General features: G+C 38.3%; 1 protein-coding gene and 1 pseudogene across 4 annotated transcripts in view; both read right to left on the bottom strand.

The window, feature by feature from the left end:
• TXNDC16 (thioredoxin domain containing 16) overlaps positions 1-27,574 on the bottom strand; it is a 130,168-nt gene that overhangs the window by 63,439 nt on the left and 39,155 nt on the right. For all 4 annotated transcript variants that reach the window (XM_055304179.1, XM_055304177.1, XM_055304180.1 and 1 more), the window contains exons 7-9: positions 11,492-11,613; positions 7,123-7,213; positions 3,669-3,819 (exon numbers count right to left, since the gene is read on the bottom strand). In XM_055304179.1, coding sequence (XP_055160154.1) covers positions 3,669-3,819; positions 7,123-7,213; positions 11,492-11,613 — 364 coding nt within the window. The remainder of the gene's footprint in view (positions 1-3,668; positions 3,820-7,122; positions 7,214-11,491; positions 11,614-27,574) is intronic.
• LOC129496309 (leucine-rich repeat transmembrane neuronal protein 1-like) overlaps positions 16,826-27,574 on the bottom strand; it is a 31,919-nt pseudogene continuing 21,170 nt past the window's right edge.

Genomic DNA, 27,574 nt, shown 5'->3' with positions numbered 1-27,574 from the left:
ACAGGCAGAGGGAGAAGCAGGCTCCATGCAGGGAGCCCGACGTGGAACTCGATCCCGGATCGCCAGGATCACACCCCAGGCTGCAGGCGGCGCTAAACCACTGCACCACCGGGACTGTCCTAACCAACTATTTTTAAATAAAACCTTTTTTAAAATGCACATATTTGGGCAGCCTGGGTGGTTCAGCGGTTTAGCGCCGCCTTCAGCCCAGGCCATGACCCTGGATCGAGTCCCACATCTGGCTTCCTGTGAGGAGCCTGCTTCTCCCTCTGCCTTCTCCTCCCTACCTGTGTCTCTGTCTTTCTTTCTCTCGTCTCTCATGAATAAATAAATAAAATATTTTTTAAAATGCACATATTTACCACATAAAAAAAAGAAAGTCATCCTGACAAATACTACAACATGGATGAACCCTGAGGATATTATGTTAAGTGAAATAAGTCAATTACAAATAGACAAATACTGCCTGATTCCATTTATAAGAGGTCTCTAAAACAATCAAATTCATAAAAACAGAAAGTAGAATAATTGCCAGAGCTTGAGAGATGGGGAAATGGGGAGCTGTTTCTCAATGGATACAGAGTTTCAGTCACTCAAGATGAAAAAGTTTTAGAGATTTGTTGTACAACAATGCACATGGTTAACAATACTATATTATAATTTACAAATTAAGAGGGTAAATTTATGTTATGTATTTTTGCCACAATAAAAAAAAGGGAAATGCAATAATGTAAGGAGGCAACACTCTGGTACATAATATCATACATTGCCACATGAGTCCTCAAAGAATAATAGGAGCTAAATGAATAAACTATAATGGCATACTTCTAATTACTTATAGAAAACAGTAGGTTTAATTCAACTGTCTTGAATCTGAGACAGAGAGCTATCTCATGTACAAACAAAAAAACTTTTCAGATAAATTATATATTTATCTATTTTTAAACATTTTATCAGATATTTGCACTTGAGTCTTCTTGGTATTCAAACAAGACTTTCCCTCTACCAGAATAAACTGAACCCATATAGGGAAAACCATCAGCATCCAAAATATCTTTGCTATTAGCCAATAGGACAATAACCGAATCATCTTCCCATATGTTTTCATTGTTGGAAACCTTAAGAATGCATCTAGAATAATTCCATACCTGTCAGAATGTCACTTAACCAATTCAAGACTGAAACTCACTTAAAAAATATATAGATTGATGTGGAAGACAATAAAGAAGGAATGGTTAAGAGCAATGTGAGAGAAGATGAACATCAGTGGGGCTGTGAGATAATAAGAACAGAGTAAGAAATACTAACCCAAAGTAAACTATGACTAAGTTGTAGGTAAAAACTTGTATGAGGTAATTAAACTTACCTTGTAAGAGGTGATTAAACTTAGGTGCTAACTTTCAGGATGTCTCTATCCACTTCTAGCTTACTATACCATCTAAAGGCATAAGCCAGGAAAATCAAATCTTGTTCTAAGAGATGTTTTCTATCATGATGGTTGGTCTTACTTTGTTTTTTAATCCCCACTGAATTCTTCAGGAACAAAAACAACCCCAAATACTGATGCAGCCAAATGTTTAAAGCACCAAAATATAAAAGTGACCAAACTGGCTCAGAATCTTTTATCATCTCCCCATTCCCGAAAGGGTAGGTCTTAGCTATCCCACCAAGAGCCTCAGAGAACTTTTCATCAAGGCTTGCCTCCCTTTTCTGTTCTTTGCATTCATTTACTCTATTCTGATATGGATAAATCCATTAACCTGTGTTTTTGGACTGCCAGGCCTTTCTAGGCTGACACCAAGGTTTAGATTTTCAGCCTGGCTTTCAAATCTGGAACTGATCTTCAGTTCTGCCTTTCAGATCTTTCTTGGCTCCACCCTATACCCCCGTGTCTAGCCAGGATCCTGGAACCTCTCTACCTGAATTCTACATGTCAGTTTTCCAGTTGTCTAAAGAAAATAAGACGCTTAGTTAATAATTTGCTGATGCAGCATTTTATGACAGTGTTGAAACAAATTCCAATGTAGAAGGAATTTGGACTGCTAAATTAACATTCCTTTTGGGTGAACAGTGGCTTAGAGCACGGTCACCCTACATTGTACAGTTTTAGTAGTACCATTCACCTTGTTTCTAAAATGTATGTATTATGCTAAGTGAAATAAAGTCAATCAGAGAAAGAGAATTGTCATATGGTCTCACTCACATGTGGAATATAAGAAATAGTGCAGAGAACTATATGGGGAAAACTGGGAATAAATCAGAGAGGGAGACAAACCATGAGAGACTGACTCTTAACTGAGAAACAAACCGAGGGCTGCTGAAGGGGAGGTGGGTGGAGAGATGGGGTAACTGGGTGATGGGCATTAAGGGGGCATGTGATGTGATGAGCACTGGCTGTTACATGCAACTAATTGAATTACTGACAACTACATCTGAAATTAATGACATACTCTGCCTCTCTGTGTGTTCTCTCTCCTGAATAAATAAAATAAAATCTTTAAAAATTAATTAATTAATTAATTAATTAATTTTAAAAACGTATGTTTCAGGGGCTGCCATTGGCATAGTTACAATATAAATGGCATACAGGATACTCTACTTTCCAAGGAAGCCACAGTTAATTGAATATCAAGTCATTATGAAGTCTTCAAAGTTTTTTTTGCTTATTTTTTAAGATTTTTATTTATTTATTCATGAGAGACACACACAGAGAGAGAGGCACAGACACAGGCAGAGGGAGAAGCAGGCTCCATGCAGGGAAGCCTGACGTGGGACTCAATCCCAGGTCTCCAGGATCACACCCTGGGCTGAAGGCGGCGCCAAACTGCTGAGCCACCCGGGCTGCCCGTCTTCAAAGTTTTTAACTTTAAAACTAATATTACATAATTCCTAATAAATATGCACAATGAAATAATATCAGAGATATTGCCCTCCTCATTATCTTAAAAAACAAACAATAGTTTTAAAACAAAGCCAAACAAAATTAATGAGCAGAAACTTTAGGAAAGGGACACAACTTCAAGCCAGAAAGCGGCAGCCAAAAAAGGAACTGAAGATTTTTAGTAAAGCTTGGGATGAGTTCTACTGCTGCCCCTCATGGTAAAAGCAGTACTGGTGAGTAGACAAAATCCTGATAATTCTTTGTGGGTTTTTTGTTTGGTTGGTTTTTGCTTTTGTTTTTTTAGAGAGAGAGAGACAGCACTTGAGTGAGGCAGTGCAGGATGAGGGGGTGAGGCAGAGGAAAAGGGAGAGAGAATCCCAAGCAGGCTCTACCCTCAGCATGAGCCTGACCCAGGACTCAATCCCACAACCCTGAGATCGTAGAGGGAGACAAACCATGAGAGACTGACTCTTAACTGAGAAACAAACCGAGGACTGCTGAAGGGGAGGTGGGTGGAGGGATGGGGTAACTGGGTGATGGGCATTAGAGTCAGACGCTTAACTGACTGAGCCACCCAGATGCCAAAAAATCCCGAGAATTCTTAATAATATTTTGGTACTGGGGAAAAAAAGAAATGACTGGAGAGTACTGAGAGTGGTGAACTGAACAGTGAGCACATCTCTCTCTCTCTCTCTCTCTCTCTCTCTCTCTCTCTCTCTCTCTCTCAGGGCTCTAGCTGAAATGGGAGATCAAACTAATTCAAGGAATGTTCTTGAATTAAACATACCAGCAGAGGTGCTTCCATTGTCTTAATAAATTGATGAATATTCAATGTAGTCAGTGGCTGTTCCATCAGTGTTCTTCTACATTGCAGAGTCAAATCCAAGACTTGTTTACAATGAAAAAAGTAGAGATGTGCATTTTCTATATCCTCATTGCTACAAATTAAAAATCAGGGAGAAATTCACTTGAAGAAATTCAATGTGTTATCTTTCTACCATCCAGAAAGACACAGTGCCAAAAATCTTTAAATCTCATGCTTTTGAATTAGTTTCAGTAAAAATCTAAAGCAATAAAACAAAATAAAATGGACTTAAGCAGAAAAGATACAAATAGTTTTACAGTTGTATAAGCAATTTTTTTACTAAACTTTTTGATGTGGTAGCTTCTAAATTAGGTAACAGGTCCACATAAATTGTTTTTTAAATAAAAGACTGTCACCTTGAGGACAAGGAGATTATCTTCGAATATAGTTGCTTTTCTAGAGCTATGCTAAATAAAGCCTTGTAACACAAATTTTCTAGGTTTAATTTAAACTCAAATCTGTTTTGAATAAACTTCAGCCAAAATATGCCTTAAGATAGAAACCATGTGACAGTTTGTGGGAGTTTGTGAGTTTGTATCTGAAATATTACAAAACTCAGCAAATATGCCTTATAATTTGAGTTCTGGCATCCCTCCAATATGAGAATTCAAAGGTAAACTTATAGTGGGTGAGTAAGGTTTGCCAAAATTAAAATAGCAATTTAAAAATCTCCATATGGCATTAGCAGGGCTTGGCAAAACACTGCAAATTTTTATTTTTAAAATGTTATTTTAATTCTTGATACACGCTTAAACTGAGATCTAAGGTTCGCTGATTTCAAATTTAATTACAAACTAATTTCTATTAGATTTAATGACTAAAGAAACAATCAAAGATTACTTAAAGCCTACTCGTGTCAGGCCCTTACAAAATATAAAAGACTTAGATGAATCAGATGATTCAAATCCTCAAGGGGCTTAGATTAAGCGAGAGGAGTTGTTTTTTTTTTTTTTAATGTAGTTTGTAAGTGCTATAAAATGAAAAGTACTAGTAGAAACAAATATTTCATTCTGCCTCAAGTCAGAGAGGAAAAAGGGAAGGGAAGGGAAGAGCACAGAGATTAAAAACAGTAAAGGAGAGAATGACTTCTCCAAGAAGATAAAACAAATGGGTACTTCAGACAAAGAACTATATAGCCAAGACCTAATCAAAGTATGTAACTTTTTAAGGAGAGTCCTAAATAGTCACACTTATTGAAAGCAAGAGAACTCAGCTGAGGTTGAACCTCATACCATAAACTCTGAAATAATAAAGTAATTTTGGAAAGGTATTTAATCAGAGATCATTGGTATAGGTAAAAGAAACCAAAAAGGTGAGAGGGGTGCTTACTGAAGTGTGGAAGTACATATCACAGAACATGAGAAAAATTCAAGTAACTGAATCAGAGAATAAATGTATAGATCTGAACACAAGAGTTCAAGGGACCTTCATTGTTGTTAATACTTTTCAGCTCCTAACTCTCTTTATTAAGATGATTCTCTGCTTTACTTCTACACGGCCAAAACATTCCTATGAGCAAGAGAGACAAAACACTATATAATCCTATTTTTCCATGACCAATTCCAAGTTCCTGAGAGAGGGGAATTCATCTGCTCAGGTAAGCCAATGGGCTGGTTGACCCTGCATCAGGTGGCCACCTCTGATCTAACTGACGGTAATATATATGGGGTGAGGGGGTAACATCCTGGTCTATACACAGATTCTTTAGAAGGGAGATGTAACAGAAAGCACTGGTGTCCTCATGGCATGCCACCTCTTATACTACTACTTATCATATTCACCGTCCTAAACCAACATAGAACTTCAAACAAATTCAGGCCCAACATGATGTAATGATTAGTATACTAGACTTATCTAGTGCTACAGCTCCAGCAATTGGAATAGTGTCTAGTACATACAGGGCATTCAATAAATATTTATTGAATAAAAGAATGAACAAACTAAAAAATGCATTCACCTCTTCTCCTTTAGGAGTGAACCCAAAGTTATAGCCAACTACTTCATCCAGAAGTCATGCCATAGGACTACTGTACTCTGAATCCACACTCCCTCCCTGTCATATCCGGTCTAGGTATAACTCCTCACTATCTTGCCATCCATAAATAAATGAGTACTGAAACATCTCCAATGTATCAAATACTCAAAGGTACACCAAAAAGGAGAGTAACTGGACATTTAAAAATTCTCATTTTAAAAAGAGGGGGAAACAAACAAACAAAAAAAAGAATCCCCATGAGATGAGAATAACAAGGCTTCCACCATTCTGGGATGGGGAACTGGCAGTCAACACTGGGAGTAGCAAAGTAGCTGGCTAAACCACTGCTAATTGCATCTTGAGACTCAAGTGACTTATGGCAAAGCTTTGTGGTATTGTCAGCATAAGTCTCAAACTGTTAAAAATATTAATTTTTATACAAACAGTAATCATGCATCAAAGTTTTATCTAATTCATTAATGAGGTAATCAGCAGAATAACACTTCAATCAGAAGAGTCTAATGAAAAAAGGAATGCTGGCTAACGTTATATAGAGCAGTAAAAACATAACTTCTCTTTGCAACTTTATTCTCTGCCTACCCACTCCTCCCAAAAAATCATTTCACTTTATCAGTTTTCTATGCACCAACTTCTAAATATACAGAGTTGTAAAAGATCTGGGATTTAATTAATTGTGTGTGGTATATCAAATAGTCATTGTTTTCCAAGAGGGTAGCAGGAGGGCTCATTAAACACTCTTGCATGGTATAAAAAGGTCACAATCACCATTTTGCGTTGCTTTGTATTAATTTTCCTGAAGAGCATTTTGAGGCAAAGTCTTTAAATAAAATGGTATTCTCTGCCTTTATAAATGCTAAAGGAAAGAAAAACTTTAACCCTAGGCTTCCCAGGCAAAAAGTCAAAAGAAGGCCTCTACCTAAAATTGTAAGCTAGAAACTAGACAAGAAAAATAAACATTTAAAACATCCTTCTCTGTACTTTGATATATTTAAGATTATTCCAACAAAGTAACCTACAGAACTCTCAGAAAGAACTTCTGTAGTCTACTTATGAAAGCTGTTATTTTATCCCCTAACGGATCACTATGAGAGATCTATTCCTAAAATACACTTGGGCCACTCATGGGATCACATACTGTGGCTTCTCCATATTGTTTTTGTTCACTTTAACCTAACATCACCTCTGTACGTGTAAATTCATTTTCAGACTGTAGAATGGCAGACAATAACAAAGGGGATTTCCAGTTTCATTGATATATTCACATCTGCTTACAATTCCTCTCAGGTAACTCCATGATGTGAGAGTCTGATGGAGATGTTGAAGGAGTCATGTGACAGAAGCAAACTTAGAATCGCTGACATATATGCCTCTTGTACATACCCAATACTTTCCAAAAGGGCAGTTTCCGTGGTTAGGACAAACTGGTATGTGGTCCCATACACAAAAGCAGCTTCCATGACTGCTCTGTGCTCTGAAGAAGAGATAAGAGAGTTGGGAGACACATGGAGTTAATGTGTGTGACTCTCTTTTGAATATTGCCCTACATCCTTTCAGCCTCAATTATAAAGAAAAATTCCTTGTAGGGATCCCATCTGGGGTAATGCAGGCAGTTAAAGAAATTATGAAAAGTCTATACCATTCAAAGAAAGAGAAGAGCTAAGAGGAAATAGAAATGAGTTATACTTGAAGATATAACATATAATAAATCTGTGAGGGTTTCCCCTCCTCATAGCAGGGGAGAAATTATGCATCGACCTTCCAATTTTTTTACTATATTTTATATATGTATATGCCTGCTTATTGTTTGTGGCTTGGTTTTCTTTTAATCAAATTTAGTCTTATACATAGCTTTAAAAAAAAACCATTCTACAAAACATATTAAGAAAAACAACAATTTCTCCCCCATTTCCAATTCCCAAGGGACAGCTGCTTTCAATTCTTTTACTGCTTCTTTTGGTATTTGCCTTCCTTTGATATTGTCTATTGACATTCCTACACTCTTTTTTCCTGATTTTTTTTTAAGATTTTATTTATTAGAGAGAGAAAGAGAAAACAAGCAGTAGGGAAGGGCAGAGGGAGAAGCAGGCTCCCCGCCTGGGATCATGACCTGAGCTGAAGGCAGATGCTTAACTGACTGAGCCACCCAGGTGCCCCTATTTACAGATTTTTAAAGGTATTATTAATATATCTATTGATGCCCCACTATGGCAGATGAGAATTTAGCTCTTTCCCAAAACCTCACCTCACAAACATACACACTTCTATCCCCTCAATAATCCCAATAGTTGATTTTTATTACAATTATCTGCATTGAGATTGTTATAACTCAGTAAATACTATTTACAAGTGATCCATACAGTACAAAATGAGTATTTCTCCTTTTTTGAGCAACTTTCTTTTTTTTTTCACCAGTTATAACTTTTTAATTACTGTTTAAACTTACTTCTAATTTATTTCTAAATTCTTCCACTACTGGCTAACGCTTTCCATACTTCAAACAGATCAGGCACATTATTAGCTCCCCCTTCTTGGAAACCTTCCTGCAGAGCCTATGGACTTGCTGCAGTATAGATGACCGCAACATGACCCGCTAAACAACTTTTATCCTGGGCACTCGCTACCCACGTCATCATCATCATCCTAGGGACTCTCTTACTCTTTTCTCTTGTGTTGGGTCCTTTGGCCTGTTGCCACCCACATCTTCTTGACTTATTTGCTCCCATTTTCTAGCACCTTCTTATGAGGATATATGAAATACACATGTTCTGCAATCCTATACTTCTGAAACTGTCTTTATTCTCTATTGCAACTAACTATAGTTGTCTGCATATTGAATTCTATGTTCAAGTCATTTCCCTCTGAGAATCTTGAAAGCATTGTTCCATTTTCTTCATTTTCTAGGACTGCAACTGAGAAGTCCAATGTGATTCTGATTCTTGATCCTTTAACTGTATACTCTTTCTGTAAGATTTTAGAACAGTGTTTGTTCCCATTATGCTGAAATTGCAAACTGAGATGCTTTGATGTGGCTCTAAGTTCCCCCATTATGCTGGGATTCAGTAAGCCCTCTTAATTTAGAAGCTCAACTTCTTCAGTTCTGGGAAATTTTCTCAAAGTATTTACTTGAAGTATTTCTTCCTTTCCATTTTATTTTCCCTTTTCTCCTTACTGCCATTTGGAGACAATCACCTTCCCCTCCCTGACTGGATCTTCTACCACAAGTTTCATCACAGTATCCCACTTACCATTCTGACTTAGGGTCATCAACCACCTCAGCCAAAAACAATCCTTCTCATTCCACAAAGAAATTTAGCTTTTGTCACACTGTCATTCTCTCCAATACTGCTACCTCATAATCCTTCATGATTTTATTATCTCCATAGGTGATACTTGCAAATCCTAGCCTCTCAGTCTTTGGTCCTCTCTAGAGACTCCAGTGATCTCTCTTCAAGTCTACTTTAAACAATCACTTCTGTGGTCCCACACCAAGCCTTGTCATTACCAATCACTTGCAAACCCCTCCAAAATCTCAATGTCTAGCATCCCCCCAACCCCCTCCTTCCATAAACACACACACCCCTCCATCTCCAGGTCACTCTGTCTAACACATAATCCTCCAGGAACTATGGTCCTATCATTTTCACAGTCCTTCATTCCTTCAAATTTTCTCCTCCGTCTTAACCCAGCTTACATTCCATAGTTAGTCTTTATAATCACTTCCCTGCCTGTCTGGCTAAAACACAATCCATGTTAAATCAGATATTCTGCTTATTCTGTACTTACACTCATAAAAGTAAATGTGGCTGGAGGGGAAAAAAAATAACAAAAACAAAAACCTGTTAGCATCACCACACTAATGGTCTCACTTTATTTTTTATTTATTTGAGAGAGATAGAGTGCACATGTGAACAGAGGAAGGAGCAGAGGGAGAGGATCTCAAGAAGACTCCGCACCTATGCCAAGCACGATCCTACAACCCTGAGATCATGATCTGAGCCAAAATCTAGGGTCTGACACTTAACATACTGGGTCACTCAGATGCCTCATGATCTCACTTTAGATTACTGATATCAACTATTATTGTTGCCTGGCAACCATTCTCTTAAGATTTTATTTACTTATTTTAGAGAACACAAGTTGGGGGAGGGGCAGAAGGGGAGAAAGAATCTTAAGCAGACTCCCCACTGATTGCAGAGCCCTACACGGGGCTCGATCTCAGCACACTGGGATCATAAACCTGAGCTGAAATCAATGGTCAGATGCTTAACTGGACTGAGCCACCCAGACTCTGCAACCATTCTTTATTTTCAGGCCTCCTAAAACAACTGTTTCATCTCTTCTTTTCTCAAGCTGATTTTATTTTTATTTCACTGAGAAAACATAGCCAATTAAAAAAGCAAAACCAAAAAAAACTCCCACAAGCATATTTATCTACCCACTTAGCAAAACTGATGTCCATATTCTTTGTCTTCCCTCCTTTTACCATAGATGAATTTTCTGTGTTCCCCAAAGAACCACACCTTCCCTCATTCACTAGACTCCATCCCCTCTTATCTACATTGTTCCAGTAATTCTCCCCGCTTTTTCCTCCATGCTGTAGTTTCCGCTTTCTACTGGATCTTTCTTGTCAACATGCAAATATGCTTCTTAAGAAATTCTTCACTTGAGGCGCCTGGGTAGCTTAGTGGTTGAGCATCTGCCTCTGGCTCAGGTCATGACCCCGGGGTCCTGGGATCAAGTCCCGCACTGGACTCTGCATGAGGAACCTGCTTCTCCCTCTGACTATGTCACACATTCTGTGTGTCTTTCATGAATAAATAAAATCTTTTAAAAAAAAAGAAAGAAAGAAATTCTTCACTTGACCCACATACTCTTCCAGCCACTGCCCCATTTTCTCCTTCCCTTAATAGCAAAACTTTCTCTAATGAATCTCCATATTTACAGTCTCTAGTTGCTCTCTATTCTCTTGTACCCCTATCAGGCATTTACCCCACCACTCTACAGAAACTGTGCTTGTCAAGGTCAGCAACAAGTTCCATAGTGCTAAGTATAATGAGGCCAAGTGGCAACTCTTATCTTCATTAACCTTTCAGCATCATTTGACACAACTGCTCCTAACTCTTCCTTAAAAACCTACCTTCATTTGACTTGCAGGACATCCCTACCACACAGTCCATTCCTTCTGTCTCTTTTTTGGTTCCATCTAACTTCAGTAACCTGTAAATGTTGATGGATCTGAACAGTTCAGTCTTCTCTTTCCCATCTAACATCACTTCCTTTGTCATCTCTTCTGGTCTCACAGCTTTATCACCCAAATTTATAACCCTAATCTGTATCTCCACCATCAAATGCAGACTAGTAATATCCAACTACCTTACTATGGTACCATGAGGACCATAAGGAAATAAAAATAGTGACTGACACAGGACACTCCTATATGTCGGCAACTATTTTAATTATTTGAATTCATTTGGTCCTCACGGTAACACTAAGAGGTACGCATAGTTATTTTCACCAATCTTACTGATTAGGAAACTAAAGTCCCATAAGTTGCACAAGGTCATATTGTAAGTCATAGGGGCAGGGTGTCTAACCTAGGCAGTCTGGCTCCAGGGTTTTTGTTCAATCAGTATACTATGATGCTTGCTTAAAGAAAAAAAAACATATTGGTATGGATGCTATTTTAAGTCCTGCAACATACTGAGACAAGTGCAGAGGCACAACAAAGATTAAGAGAAAAGTTAAATACCTGGTGTTCCAATGGCTCTTACGTAGGCGAATGCAATGTTGGCTTTTCCTTTCAGAGCATTTTCTATGTTCTGCAGGTCTTCCAGGGTGGTAATATATTTTACTTCATTAAAAAGAAGAGCACTGAAATAAACAGAGATGTAATTGGTAAAAGAATCTGATACATAGTTATTTAATATGTATTTTCAGTAAGTTAAAGATCCTAATCCAAAAAAATTGTTAAAGATTTTATTTATTTATTCATGAAAAACACAGAGAGAGAGAGGCAGAGACACAGGCAGAGGGAGAAGCAGGCTCCATGCAGGGAGCCCGATGCGGGTCTCGATCCTGGAACTCCAGAATCACACTCCAGGCCGAAGGCAGGCGCTAAACCACTGACACCCAGGGATCCCAAAAAAATAAACTTTTTTGAACAAATTATCAGTAGTTAGAACCTAAGTATTTTAATACTGAATTGAAAATCACTCTCTCAATTACTGGTCTGTCCCTGAGAATATCAAACAGGAACAGTCATGAGAAATGATGCTCCTTCTCCACAAGCATCTTAATATATTTAAGTGTATTCACTAACATCCTACTCTGGCCCAATAATCCCTGACACACTCTCAGCCTGGAGCACATTTGAGCCATTTACACATCTAAACTGAAGGCTTCTTTCTATGGCATATAAGGCTCTGCATAACCTACTTCTCTAACTCCATTTTGTTTTACGTTCATTTCACCATACTTTAGGCACACCTCAGACCTTTGCACACACAGTTCTCTTTGCTGAAAACTATTCCCTTTGCTACTTCTCATGTATCTGGTCTCAGTTTAAACATTGCTGCCTCAGAGAAACCTAACCTCTCAGTCCTATGTAATTAGGTCTGTACCATTTTTCTCTTTTATTTCACACTATTTGATCCTTTGTAGCACTTATCAAAATTTATAATTGCTTATATATTTATTTACTTGTTTATCTCTGCATCTCTTATTAAACTGTTACCTTCCTGAGAGAGGCCTTGCATATTTTATCACTAAATCCATAATAATTTAGAATAGAGCCTAGTATACTATAAATAATCAATAAATATTTGATGAATGAATTAAAGAAAAAGCAGGGTGGGTATTATTTATTCCTAGTCATTTGAAGAAATGCAAATCCAAAACAGAAGAAGAACTTACTCACTCAAAAATACATTTACAGAATTAGGAGCCAGGAACAGAACATAAAACAGGTCTCTTCATTCCTAATTCAGTGATCTTTCATTTAACCATAAATCTTCCAAAACATCTTTTCAATGTGTAGATAAGTTATTCATATTTCTTCATCTAAAAGAATTTACTTTTTAAATTTTCTACTTCTACATAATCTATCCCTAACAACTCATTCAACTTAATCCCTACATGCATGCATGCACATGTGTGTGTGTGCACACATGCATATCTATATTTTTGTTAGGCTTAACTTTTAAGGATTTTTAAAACCTGTTTCAAGTCCATGTACGTAATAATCAAACTATCTCCAATAAACTCGTCAACTATAGTTTTCTCTTATGGAAAATATGGCATTTTCTGATAACACAACAGTTCCCAAACTTTTTAATCTCAGAATCCTTTTTTTTTTTTTTTTTTTTATAAATTAATTTTTATTGGTGTTCAATTTACCAACATACAGAATAACACCCAGTGCTCATCCCATCAAGTGTCCCCCTCAGTGCCCGTCACCCATTCACCCCCACCCCCCGCCCTCCTCCCCCTCCACCACCCCTAGTTCATTTCCCAGAGTTAGAAGTCTTTATGTTCTGTCTCCCTTTCTGATATTTCTCACACATTTCTTCTCCCTTCCCTTATATTCCCTTTCGCTATTATTCCTATTCCCCAAATGAATGAGAACATACACTGTTTGTCCTTCTCCGGTTACTGTGGCCAAGTTCAAAAAGGGTGTTGCCTGAGTTCTTCTCTGGGATTTTGATGGAATCTTGTCTCACATTTAGATCTTTCATCCATTTTGAGTTTATCTTTGTGTATGGTGCATGAGAGTGGTCCAGTTTCATTCTTCTGCATGTGGATGTCCAATTTTCCCAGCACCATTTATTGAAGAGACTGTCTTTCTTCTAGTGGATCGTCTTTCCTCCTTTATCGTATATTAGTTGAGCATAAAGTTCAGGGTCCACTTCTGGATTCTCTGTTCTGTTCCATTGATCTATATGTCTGTTTTTGTGCCAGTACCACACTGTCTTGATGAACACAGCTTTGTAGTACAACCTGAAATCTGGCATTGTGATGCCCCCAGATATGGTTTTCTTTTTTTAAAATTCCCCTGGCTGTCTGGGGTCTTTTCTGATTCCACACGAATCTTAAAATAATTTGTTCTAAGTCTCTGAAGAAAGTCCATGGTACTCTGCGCCTTTTGATGGGGTCATTAAGCCCATTCACGTTCAGAGTTACTATTGACAGATATGAGTTTAGTGTCATCATGATATCTATTTAGTCCTTGTTTTTGTGGATTGTTCCACTGACCTTCTTCTTAAAGGGGAGTTTTAAGAGTCCCCCTTAAAATTTCTTGCAGAGCTGGTTTGGAGGTCACATATTCTTTCAGTTCCTGCCTGTCTTGGAAGCTCTTTATCTCTCCTTCCATTTTGAATGAGAGCCTTGCTGGATAAAGTATTCTTGGTTGCATGTTCTTCTCATTTAGGACCCTGAATATATCCTGCCAGCCCTTTCTGGCCTGCCACGTCTCTGTGGAGAGGTCTGCTGTTACCCTAATATTCCTCCCCATGAAAGTCAGGGACTTCTTGTCTCTTGCTGCTTTAAGGATCTTCTCTTTATCTTTGGAATTTGCAAGCTTCACTATTAGATGTCGAGGTGTTGAACGGTTTTTATTGATTTTAGGGGGGGATCTCTCTATTTCCTGGATCTGAATGCCTGTTTCCCTTCCCAGATTGGGAAAGTTTTCAGCTAGGATTTGTTCAAATACATATTCTGGCCCTCTGTCCCTTTCGGCGCCCTCGGGAACCCCAATTAAACGTAGGTTTTTCTTCCTTAGAGTGTCATTTATTTGCCTTAATCTGTCTTCATGGTTCTTTAATTGTTTATCTCTTTTTTCCTCAGTTTCCCTCTTTGCCATTAACTTGTCTTCTATGTCACTCACTCGTTCTTCCACCTCGTTAACCCTCGTCGTTAGGACTTCTAGTTTGGATTGCATCTCATTCAGTTGATTTTTAATTTCTGCCTGATTGGATCTAAATTCTGCAGTCATGAAGTCTCGTGAGGCCTTAATGCTTTTTTCTAGAGCCACCAGTAGCTGTAGAATAGTGCTTCTGAATTGGCTTTCTGACATTGAAGTGTAATCCAGATTTTGTAACTCTGTGGGAAAGAGGGCTGTTTCTGATTCTTTCTTTTGAGGTGAGGTTTTCCTTCTAGTCATTTTGCTCAGTGCAGAGTGGCCAAAAACAAGTTGTATTGGAACACGGGGGAGTATCACTGGTCCGTCCAGCTGGTCTTCTGGGGGAGGGGCCTGCTGTGCTGATTTTCAGGTGTTAGCACTTGGGGGAGCTGCTCTGCCCCTGCCTGCTGCCGGGCTCAGCGGGGGTTGTTTACCCCGCCAGGCCCCAGGAGGAACAGCAGCAGTTGCTACGGCAACTCTGGAAGCCTGGATTCAGCCTCCGCAGGAACTACCGGGCTCGGGGCTCTCGGCTCTCCGTCCGCAGGGCCTGAGCTCCGGGGCGGGGCCACTGATCTGCTCAGCTCGGGGCAGGAGCGTCCTCGCTGTCTCGGGCCCTCCCGGCCTCTGCCTGTCCCGGGGGAGGCCGGATCCTGGGCTGTGTCCCGGCGCCCTGTGCTCCGGGGCCTGCGCTGTGGGATTCGCGCTCCCGCCCCGCAGCCCCCTCCGCGGAGCCGCCGCCCGAGCCCCTCCGAGCTGCTCCGGTCGGTCCCCGCCGTGCGCGCTGCAGCCCTTAGGGAGCTCGGAGCACTCCCCTGCGCTCGCAGGTGTCTGTTAGTGTCCCCGGGAGCCCGAGGGCATCCCCGCCCTCCTGGGTCCTGCTCCAACTCCCTGCGAGCCCCTTTCCGCCCGCCCGGGAAGGTTGGTGCAGCTCCTGCTCCTCCGGGACGGGGCTCTCCTGTCCTGGGGACACTCGCCCCGGCCTCAGCCCGGCTCCTCGCGGGGCCCCTCCCCCTCGGAGGCCTTTTGTTTCTTTATTTCTTTTTCCCCGTCTTCCTACCTTGATAGAAGCGCGGACACTTCTCACTGCAGCGTTCCAGCTGGTCTCTCTTTACATCTCAGGCCGAATTCGTAGATTTTCAGGATGGTTTGAAGGTTATCTAGGTAATTTGGTGGGGACAGGTGACTCGGGGACCCTGCTCTTCCGCCATCTTGCCCCTCCCCTCTCAGAATCCTTTTGTACTTTTAAAAATCACTGAGCTCCTCGAAGAGCTTTTGTTTATGTAGTTATAGTTACCAAAATAGAAATTAAAAGTATAATTTAGAAATATTTGTTAATTCTTTTAAAAATAATAAACACCACTGCATATTAATACTCTATTTAAAAATAACTAAATTTTCCAAAACAGTCATAAGAGTGGCATTGTTTTATACTTTTGCAAATCTCTTTAATACTTGGGATATACAGAAAACAGCTGGATTCTCATATTTGCTTCTTCATTCAATCTGTTGTAACATCACACAACATATCATATAGCCTCTAGAAACTGAATTCATAAGAGAATGAAAATGAAAAAGGCAAATGTCTTAGCATTATTAATACACTATTATGACTTCATGGGTACCCTGAAATAGGTGCCTTAAATTACACTGGTTTACATAGTTACCTATACATTATAGATTTCTTTAAGTTTTTTAAAAGAAATGTAAAACTTAATCTTCTGTAATTCCCAGGGCTCTTGTTTTGTTTTTAAAAGCAATATTTACTGAGCAGTACCCACTATTTGCTAGATATTTTCACATGTTTTCATTTAAATCTTCAGTGTTATTTAAATATTTTTATGAAAACCATAAATGCTATTTTAAACATTTTTGTTTACAAAAAAAAAATCAATGATTAGTATCTCGGATTCCTTAATATGGACAAATTTCAGAGGAAGGAAAGAGTTCTCATAAGAAATTTAAGATAGACTGTCCTGAAAGTTGTGGGGCAGGGTTTTTGTTAGGTTTTATTTCATTTTTGTTTTTAAGACACAAGCTAAAAGGTCAAGTCTCTGGGTGATATCCCCTTATAGTTTCAGTCAAGGAGTGTATCAGAGCACAGACCAGGAGATCCCAGCCTGGTATTGACTGGTTGCCTCAGCTATCCCACATATTTGGTATTGCTCGGGTTGAGATTCACTGGGACAATCACACTTCACATCTCCTTGCTGGCTGCTGGAGGCAGGTACTGGATCCATACTCATTGATGACCACCAGAGCTCCCTTCAATGTGGCTCAGTTTGTAACCAACATAGTATTCCAGGGCAGACAAGGCAGCCATCTGATGCATGATCCATTTCTGCTTTTGCTTCCTGCGCTGCATGACAAAGTACTGTCTGAGCTGCCTGAGGCTGGCTGGGAAACACTTCCAGTAGAGAATACACCAGGACTATGATGAGGAAGGAGAAGATGTGGGCCATGGTGCCCATGACCCACCTGTGGATCTGCAGTGTTCTCAGCATGCTCACTGCTGGGGAAAGTAAAGTCACAGTAGCCAGTTGATGGGTGCCATCAAGTTGCCTCTCCCTGCTGTCAGTAACCATGATGGCCAGATTGGCCAGAAGCCCCAGGTCACTGTGGTTGTCACAGCTGAGAGTGGATAAACGCTGGTGGACTCGGCCCCATCCTCACATAGGGGAAAGGTATACACAGCAGCTAGGACATCCTCATCCTGCACATACTCCTGGTTGGCGCACTGCACGTAGCTATTGTAGCACCCCTGGAAGCTGCTGAGTCATGAGCCAGTCTGCACACATTGTGCCCATAGTCCCACAGTTTCCTGGCCAGGATGATGCTCATCAATGATTGCCAAGAGTTGAGGATCCAGGGCTCAATGTAGGTGAGGCAGTTGGAGTCCAGCTGCAGAGACTGAAGGTGCAGCATGGTCTCGAACACATGGGGCTCCATGTACTTGATCTTAGTGTCCAACAGATCCATTTTCTCCAGGTTTCAAACCCAGTCCAGTAGCTAACCACAATGGCCACCTTGTGCCTCTTTGGGTAGAGGGAGTGCAGGGAGATGAGGTACAGAAGAGGGCAAAGTTCACCTTGACCAAGTCTTTGTGCTCCAGGTGTGGCTCAGTGCACACCAGACTTTTTTTTTTTTCCACATCAGACTTTTGAGCTGACTGTATCCAATCTAAATATTCTTTATTATACACACACGAAACAGTCTGAGGAATTAAATGACCTGTCCAGATCATAGTAGTAGTAGTCACAGGCAGAGCTGAGATTCAAATCCGGTCTTCCAACACTAATGTCAGAACTTTTCTAAACTATGTTTATTACTGACCATGCAAAAATGGGAAACCAGGTAAAAATGGAGGCAACTAATGAAACTAATGAATGGCAAGGGAGTCTCGGTGGCAATCTGGGTTGTTGCTGCTTATACATTTTGGCTACCTTGTCTAGAATTTCCCTTGAAATATTTCAATCCAGACAGAGATGCCATCCAGTGAACTCAAATTAGACTACCATGTAAATTCGAGGCTTGAAAATTACATTTGCCCATTTACCTTTATTGCTCTAGCAGCTCTAATCTATTTGCTTCAAAAATCATTTCTGGGAATAGAAATCTCCCTAAACTTGTTTCTCAATAAAACTGGCAAATATAAATTAACAAAAGCTAACATTCTGGGGGCACCTCCCACATGTCAGGCATAGTACTAAGCACTCCATGAGTGGCAATTTTATCAGTTTGGGGACTGCCCAGCTCTGAACTCTTCTCTTTTGCTTTGGAGATTTCCAGTTTTCTATGTCTTCACAGTGAGCAGAGCCTAAGTCCCCTCATAAAAGCTAAAATATAAATTTGCTCTTCTAGGCTCCCTGCTGCAAGGCATGGCCATATGACCCAGAATCACTTGCCTGACATTCTGGATCAGGAGCCAGTGATGTAAGAATAAGGGAGAGTACAGAATTATTTCAAGAAGCAGTAGAGCAATAGTCAGCTTTAAAAGCAGGAATGACAGCAGTGTCAATAACAGCCCCAGAACAGGTGATGCAAGCTGTGGCATCTGACCCTCAGCAGTAATGCAGCAGTCACCCCAGACTGGCTGTGTGTTATGCTTTTGACTATAATTTAGAACTGTATTAATTCTGAGTCCAGTTCTCTAGCCATTCTACCGAGCCTGAGATTTCCTATATCCACTCCAAATCCTTTTCTGCTTAAGCCAGTCAGACCCAGATTTTGAGGCTTATAACTAAAAACACTCAGAAAGGCACTCAGTCTTGCTTAATTTTCATAGCAACCATCTGAGATCAGTACTATCATTAACTCCATTTTAGAGATAAGGTCATGGGGCTCAGAGAGGTTACCCTGCCTAATGTCCCAAAGCTCATTAAGTAGTCATTATCCATGAGGTAATAATAACCAACACTAATGACATCCATAATCTAATGATCTCCATGATTGTTCCCAGTGGCTTCCTAACTTTAATACATTTTATATGTTAATTTCTAGAATATGGGGACATCTAAGGATCCCTAGGATCCATTCACAGGCCTGTGCTCCTTCAGTCACAAAGAGGAAAATTACTGACAGAAATGGGTAAAAGGAAAAGTCTGTCTTGGCATTTTCTTATTTAATGATGGGGTGAAAGAGCCTGGGGCTGCTCAGACCTGGGAGCTCTAACTGCCCTAGAAAGGTTTTCCTTTTCCTTGGCATGCTTTTCCTGAGATCCTCCTATCACCATCATTATAATATTGCCCAGACCTGAATGGGTGTCAAAAAAAAAAGAAAAGAAAAGAAAAGAGAAAAGAAAAGAAAAAGAAAAGAACCTGAAAAGTCTACTTGACCCTGCTTTTGGAGCAGCAGGCTGTTCTGCCTTTAAAAAAAAAAAAAAAGAAAAAAAAAGACTATTTTAACATTTTGTTTCTGTCATTATTCCTAAAAAAAAAAAAAGAAGAAGAAGAAGAAGAAGTAAAAAGGAAATGTTAACCTTCTATTTTGCCATACCAAATCCCTATGACAAAAAAAAATGTTTTTTGAAAGAAAGAAAAAAACAGAGAGGGGAGAGGAAGGAGGGAAACAACACATTTTCGAAATTAATATGGCTAAAATAACAAACAGAAGCCACCTCTAAAATATAAAGGGAGAATACAAGTCATAACAAATTCACAAATACTGGTCTTGTTCTTACTGCCATACATTGTATATTCTACTAGCTTATTCCATATGAAATTTTATCACCAGAAACAATCTTGCAGGGTTTCTGCTCCTCCCATTTTTAACAACCAAAAGGTGAAGCTTCCAAATTCATTCATCCATCAATCCAGTATTTTATGAACACCTAATACATGCCATGCATGGTGTTATGCACTGATATAAGGACTTGGTAGAAAAGGGCACTGTTTGGGGAAATACATCTACCAGTTAACATAGGGCTATGAGGAATTCAAATGCAAGACAAGTAATTTTTTATTAAATTTCCCAGTAAAAAGTATGTCAAACAGGAACCCACCTGACAATATTAACCATAAACAAACTTGACACAGATGAAAGAATAAGCAATAGCCCAAATCTATTAAGAAAAGACCAACATGGGCACAGCTTAGGATCTTAGAGGAAGACATTTCTAAAAGCAGCTTTCTCCAGAGGTTCTATATAGGTTCTAGGTAATGTCACCTTTAGACTCAATAGCCTGGCTTGGCAATAATATGTTGAAGAATAAAATATTAGCAGAAATTATGATAGTTGAAAATAATTCCTATAATATTTGAAGTTCACAACATTTTGAGTAGGATGTTAATTTAAAGGGAAAGAAACCATTTTGTGACAAAACACCGTCCCAAGAATACCAAGTACCACATTTTAATGAAGAGTTAATGATATTTCATTGTTTCTTATAGTACAGATAATCTTTCCTTTTTGCATCATTTGATGGTTCTTAGGAATCAACAATGAGTATAAGAATGGCCTTTCTTTGCAACTGTTACCTCATGGCAAACATCACAGCAACTATCACAGCATGAACTAAAAATGAACTCACTTCTGTTGGCACTGTGTATGAAACAGAACCACAGGTAGATACCTGAATTTGGATTCTTTTTTTTTTTCTCCCATAATTGCAAAAGGAGACTTCCTGCTTTTACACAGAGAAAAGCAATTAACACTAGTGGAGTAGTGGGTAAAACCCACAATTTATTTTCACAGGCATTACCTTATTTGATCTTCACAACAACCTCATGAGGTTGCAATCGTAACATTTAAAAATGAGGAAAACTAGCAATCAGAAGAGATAAATTGTTCAGATCACACTATGGGAAATAAGGAACAGGGACTCAAATCCTCAGGAAATCCTGATTTTTTCATATATCATACAACTTTCTAATCCACATTTGAGATTATAGTGCCTTAATCTCCTATACTTCTACCTGACCTGCCGCACCCTGGTTAGATATATGATACTCTCAATCAACAAATAAAAATTAGTTGCTATTTTAACTTTCTAAGTATTACCTTTTTTCATCTAGAATCTGGGAGTAAAATTTTCCTCATATAGTTATCAAACCACTCAATTCTACTAGTTTTGACCATGTAAATTTTTGGAAACAGGACAAAGAACTTTTAGACTATAAATCCCAATTCTCACTTTTAAATTAAAATTTTATTTATTTTGCAAATTTGTAACACTTTCCATATGCTTCAAAACACAAGGTAGAAGAGTTGAAGAGTTAAGAATCTACCCAGCTTCCCCATTCCATTCTGATAAAGAAGTATTATCAGTTTCCTGTGAACCTTGAATATATATACTATATACATATAAGCCACAAACATGTATTTATATATGCCTCTGTTAGAAGACAATCCTCCCTGGATTTTTCCATGTTCCTACACAGTCCACGCCTCCAAAAGATGAAACCTAGCATGACATAACATTGGAGACTATCTCCTCTGCACCTTCTAAGCTTGTCTCCTTTCCACTGAAGCCATCAACTCCCAGTCAAGAAGCAATAAAACCTTTCCTATCTTCCCTGGGGCCAAAGAGTTAAATTTAGGGACAGAGACCTTCTGTTCCTATCCTAGAAAGAATTTGTTTACTTTCAGAGAAAAAAACTGAGCACTCTACCTCCAGAAAGAAAGATTAGATGTGTCAGCTCCCATAGAAGCTTAGAGATTACTAATTTCTGGGTTCTCTTTCTCCAAACCTTGCCTATAGTCCAGGTATACACATATGGCTCTTACTTTGTTGCTCTGAGGAGAACTGGATAAGAGGGATCTAGTACTACCATGCTACCTTGGCTGCTGTCACTGCTGTGTGGTCTGACTTCTGATTCAGAGCCCTGGGGTTTCTGCAATTATATATACAAGTAGGGTAATATCAGAGACCCTTCAGAGATCTAGACATAACACCTGCTGTCTTATATACATGGTGCTGTACTATATTTTAAACACTTGGTTTATTCCATTTAATATATCCTGAAAAATAATGCAAGAAAAAAAATTTTTTAGAGAGAAAGAGAAAACACACATGCATGAGTTGGGATGAGGAGAGGGAGAGAGAGAATCTTAAGCAGGCTCCACACCCAGCACAGAGCCTGACTCAGGGCTTGATCTCATGACCCTGAGGTCATGACCTGAGCTGAAATCAATAGTCAGAAGCTTAACTGACTAAACCACCCAGGTGACCCAATGTAAGAAAATGTTAATAGACCAGTAACTCCGTATATTCTTGATCAATGATATTTTAGGAATACTTTAAATATCTTAACCAAAAAACACTTCTTAACTGGCCATAATGGTCCAAAATTAGATAATTCTTTAAATATTTTGTGTAAAGCTTAATCTAACTTTATATGTTATTCTATTATTAAATTTTTACTAACTTAATCTTTTTTCCAAATGCAATTTTCCTATTTTCAGAGAATAAATGTTAGCTAAAACCCGATCTTTTCTGTTGCCAAAGAAGCAAAGTTCAAATATAATTGCAGATCACTGATCTCAATGAAAACATTCTACATAAAGAACAAATTCAAATGCTTTGAAGAAAAAAATAATAGCATGCGTTTACACATTTTTAAAAAGCAAGCCAAATAAAGCAATATAAATATTCTAAAGTGCAAGTTTTAAGGACATATACAAGTATTTTGGGAAATATAAAAACAATCCAAGTATTATCTAGAAATATTTCTTCTCAATTATAAGGCTAAGAAGTGGATTTAGGTAACAAATATCTGACAAGTTAATTGAAATTAACATATTTGAATAAATGTCAGTAAGTTTTGGCTCATCAGTTTATTGCCTAATAAAATACTGAACTTAAACTTAGAAGAATTATTTATATATAACTATATTATATACTATATAATATATATACAGCTCTCTATATATATTTAATATCAGATAAAGGTGTCTTAGAAAAAAAGATAAACCTTTTATGTATATATTTAATATAAAATAACAATGTTTTAGGAAAAAACTTAAGGATATAAACAAAAATTTAAAAAAATAAATAACTGTTTAGTTCTGAGTAATGGGATTATGAGGACTTTTAGGTGAGGTTTTCATGGCTTTCTATATTTCTCATGCATTCTAAAATATTCTGTTACTATAATCTAACTAGTTTGTTTTTCCAGTCTTTTTTTTATTTTTTAAGATCTTATTTACTGGGCAGCCCAGATGGCTCAGCGGTTTAGCACTGCCTTCACCCAGGGCGTGATCCTGGAGTCCCAGGATCGGGTCCCACGTCGGGCTCCCTGCATGGAGCCTGCTTCTCCCTCTGCCTGTGTCTCTGCCTATCTCTCTCTCTCTCTGTTTCTCATGAATAAATAAATAAGATCTTTTAAAAAAATCTTATTTATTCATTCATGTGAGACACAGAGAGAGAGGCAGAGACACAGGCAGAGGGAGAAGCAGGCTCTCTGCAGTAGCCTGATGCAGGATTGGAGCCCGGGACCCTGGGATCATGGCCTGAGCCGAAGGCAGACACTCAACCACTGAGCAACCCAGGCATCCCATGTTTTGCCAGTCTTCTTAAAAATAATAAAAATTTTTAAAAAATAACCATAATAAAAATTCAGTAAGGTCAAAGGGCATAAACTTAATACATAAATAATATACTTCTATCTTTTACATACACATATTATACATACATATACACACATAAGATATCAATATGTATATTCTAGAAGACAATAAAAAAAGAACCCATTTACAATAGAAACTAAAGAGATGAAATATCTAGCAATACATTTAAGTGTCCAGTCATAAATTTTGAAAGCATTAAAACTCTACTGCACCCAGGACAATTTACACGTTTAATGCAATCCCTATCAAAATACCATGAACTTTCTTCAGAGAGTTAGAACAAATTATTTTAAGATTTGTGTGGAATCAGAAAAGACCCCGAATAGCCAGGGGAATTTTAAAAAACAAAACCATATCTGGGGGCATCACAAAGCCAGATTTCAGCTTGTACTACAAAGCTGTGGTCATCAAGACAGTGTGGTACTGGCACAAAAACAGACACATAGATCAATGGAACAGAATAGAGAATCCAGAAGTGGACCCTCAACTTTATGGTCAACTAATATTCGACAAAGCAGGAAAGACTATCCACTGGAAAAAAGACAGTTAGTCACTTCAATAAATGGTGCTGGGAAAATTGGACATCCACATGCAGAAGAATGAAACTAGACCACTCTCTTGCACCATACACTAAAATAAACTCAAAATGGATGAAAGATCTAAATGTGAGACCAGAGTCCATCAAAATCCTAGAGGAGAACACAGGCAACACCCTTTTTGAACTCAGCCACAGTAACTTCTCGCAAGATACATCCACGAAGGCAAAAGAAACAAAAGCAAAAATGAACTATTGGGACTTCATCAAGATAAGAAGCTTTTGCACAGCAAAGGATACAGTCAACAAAACTAAAAGACAACCTACAGAATGGGAGAACATATTTGCAAATGATATATCAGATAAAGGGCTAGTTTCCAAGATCTATAAAGAACTTCTTAAACTCAACACCAAAGAAACACACAATCCAATCATGAAATAGGCAAAAGACATGAACAGAAATCTTACAGAGTAAGACATAGACCTGGCCAACATGCACATGAGAAAATGCTCTGCATCACTTGCCATCAGGGAAATACAAATCAAAACCACAATGAGATACCACCTCACACCAGTGAGAATGGGGAAAATTAACAAGGCAGGAAACCACAAATGTTGGAGAGGATGCAGAGAAAAGGGAACCCTCTTACACTGTTGGTGGGAATGTGAACTGGTGCAGCCACTCTGGAAAACTGTGTGGAGGTTCCTCAGAGTTAAAAATAGACCTGCCCTACGACCTAGCAATTGCACTGCTGGGGATTTACCCCAAAGATACAGATGCAATGAAACGCCAGGACACCTGCACCCTGATGTTTCTAGCAGCAATGTCCACAATAGCCAAACTGTGGAAGGAGCCTCGGTGTCCATCGAAAGATGAATGGATAAAGAAGATGTGGTCTATGTATACAATGGAATATTACTCAGCCATAAGAAATGACAAATACCCACCATTTGCTTCAACGTGGATGGAACTGGAGGGTATTATGCTGAGTGAAGTAAGTCAGAGAAGGACAGACATTATATGTTCTCATTCATTTGAGGAATATAAATAATAGTGAAAGGGAATATAAGGGAAGGGAGAAGAAATGTGTGGGAAATATCAGAAAGGGAGACAGAACATAAAGACTCCTAACTCTCAGAAACGAACTAGGGGTGGTGGAAGGGGAGGAGGGCGGGGGGTGGGGGTGAATGGGTGACAGGCACTGAGGGGGGCACTTGACGGGATGAGCACTGGGTGTTATTTTGTATGTTGGCAAATTGAACACCAATAAAAAATAAATTTATTATAAAAAAAATAAAACTCTACTGCAGGTCACAAAAGAAAAGCATATGTAAAGACATCAGGTTCTGGAATGGAAAGATTCATTATAAAGATGTCAACTGTCCCTAAAATAATTTATAAATTTAATGCCAGTAGGATTTAGTCAGGGAGGGGAAGAAACCAAACAAGATAATTTTAAATGTCATATGTAAACAAAACAAACAAGCAATTCTGAAGACAGAAATATGAAGGACCTGGACCTTTCAGATATTGTATTATAATACTTTAATAATTACATATATAAAATATATATTTAAATGAAACAGTCCAAAAATAGACCCAAATATACACACATGAGAGTTTAGTATAAAAGGTGATGTCTTGAATAGTGAAGAGATTCACTAATCTCAGTTGTACTGGGACAACTATATAGCCAACTGGATAATATAGAGCTAAATCCATTCTTTATACTAGTTAAATTCCAAACATCAAAGATTTATGTTTAAAACTGAAACTGTTAAAACATTAAGGGAAGAAATACATCCACACAAACAGAAACTCATCTTTGACAAAGGAGCAAAAGCAATTTAATGAAGGAAGGATATCTAAAACAACTGGACATTCACATGCAAACAAATGAAATTAGACACCGGCTTTATACTTTCACAATAACTCAAATGAATCATAGATCTAAATGTAAAACATACAACTATAAAACTTACAGAAGATAACATAGAAAATCTTGGTGACCTTGAATTTGGCAAAGAGTTTTTAGATACAACACAAAAAGTAAAATCCATGAAAGAAAAAACTGTAAGCTGGATTTCATTATTATTTTTTAAAACCCTGCTTTGTAAAAGACACTGTTAAGAAAATGAAAAAAAAAACCAAGCCTGAGAGAAAATATTTGCAAGATGTCTAATAAAGAATGTGTATTCAAAATATATAAAAGAAATCTTAAATGGCATTGGGAAAACTAGATAGCTATATGTAAAAGAATAAAACTGGACCACTATCTTATACCATGTACCAAAATAAGTTCAAAATGGATTAAAGTCTTAATGTAAGACCTGGAATCATAAAACTCCTACAAGAAAACATAGGCAGTAAGTCTTTGATCTGTCTTAGAAATATTTTGGGGGACTAATCTCCTCAGGCAAAAGCAACACAAGTTAAAATAAACAAATGGAATTGTATCAACCATAAAGCTTTACACAGCAAAGAAAATCATCAGCAAAAAGAAAAGACAACCTACTGAATGGAAGAAGGTCTTAGCAAATTATATATCTATCAAGAAGTTAACATCCAAAATGTATAAAGACCTTATACAACTTAAAATAAAAAAAAAACAAATAACCCAATTAAAAAATAGGGAGAGGACTTGAATAGGCAATTTTCCAAAAAAGACATACAGATGGCAAACAGATGCATGAAAAGATGCTCAATATCACTAATCAGCAGAGAAATGCAAATCAAAATGACAATATCACCTCATACCTGTCAGATTGGCTATTATCAAAAAGACAAAAAAAAAAGTGCTCCTGAAGATATAAAGGATCCCTTGTACACTACTGATGGGAATGTAAATTGGTTGCAACCACTATGGAAAACTGTATGGAGGTTCCTCAAAAAAATTACAAATAGAACTACCATATGACCTAGCAATTCCATTTCTGGGTATTTATCTGAAGGAAACAAAGACATCAAACTGTAAAAATATATGCACTCCTCTATTCATTGCATTATTTACAATAGCCAAAATACAGAAGCAACCTAAGTGTCTATGGATAGATGGATTAAAAAAAAATGTCTATGGATAGATGGATTAAAAAAAATGTGATACATACATACACACACACACACACACACACACACACACACACACAATGCAGTATTACTCACCACAAAATAGAATGAAATCTTACCATTTGAGATAACATGGATGGACCTAGAGTGTATTCTGTTAATTGTTAAGCCAGAGAAAGACAAATACCAAATGATTTCACTTATATGTGGAATCTAAAAAACAAAAGAACAAAACAGACTCAAAGGAGGAGGGGTTGAGGGCAAAATAGAT

This window comes from Nyctereutes procyonoides, unplaced genomic scaffold (assembly GCF_905146905.1).
Source record: "Nyctereutes procyonoides isolate TBG_1078 unplaced genomic scaffold, NYPRO_anot_genome, whole genome shotgun sequence".
Classification (NCBI taxonomy): domain Eukaryota; kingdom Metazoa; phylum Chordata; class Mammalia; order Carnivora; family Canidae; genus Nyctereutes; species Nyctereutes procyonoides.
This window is presented reverse-complemented; position numbering and strand designations above follow the sequence as displayed.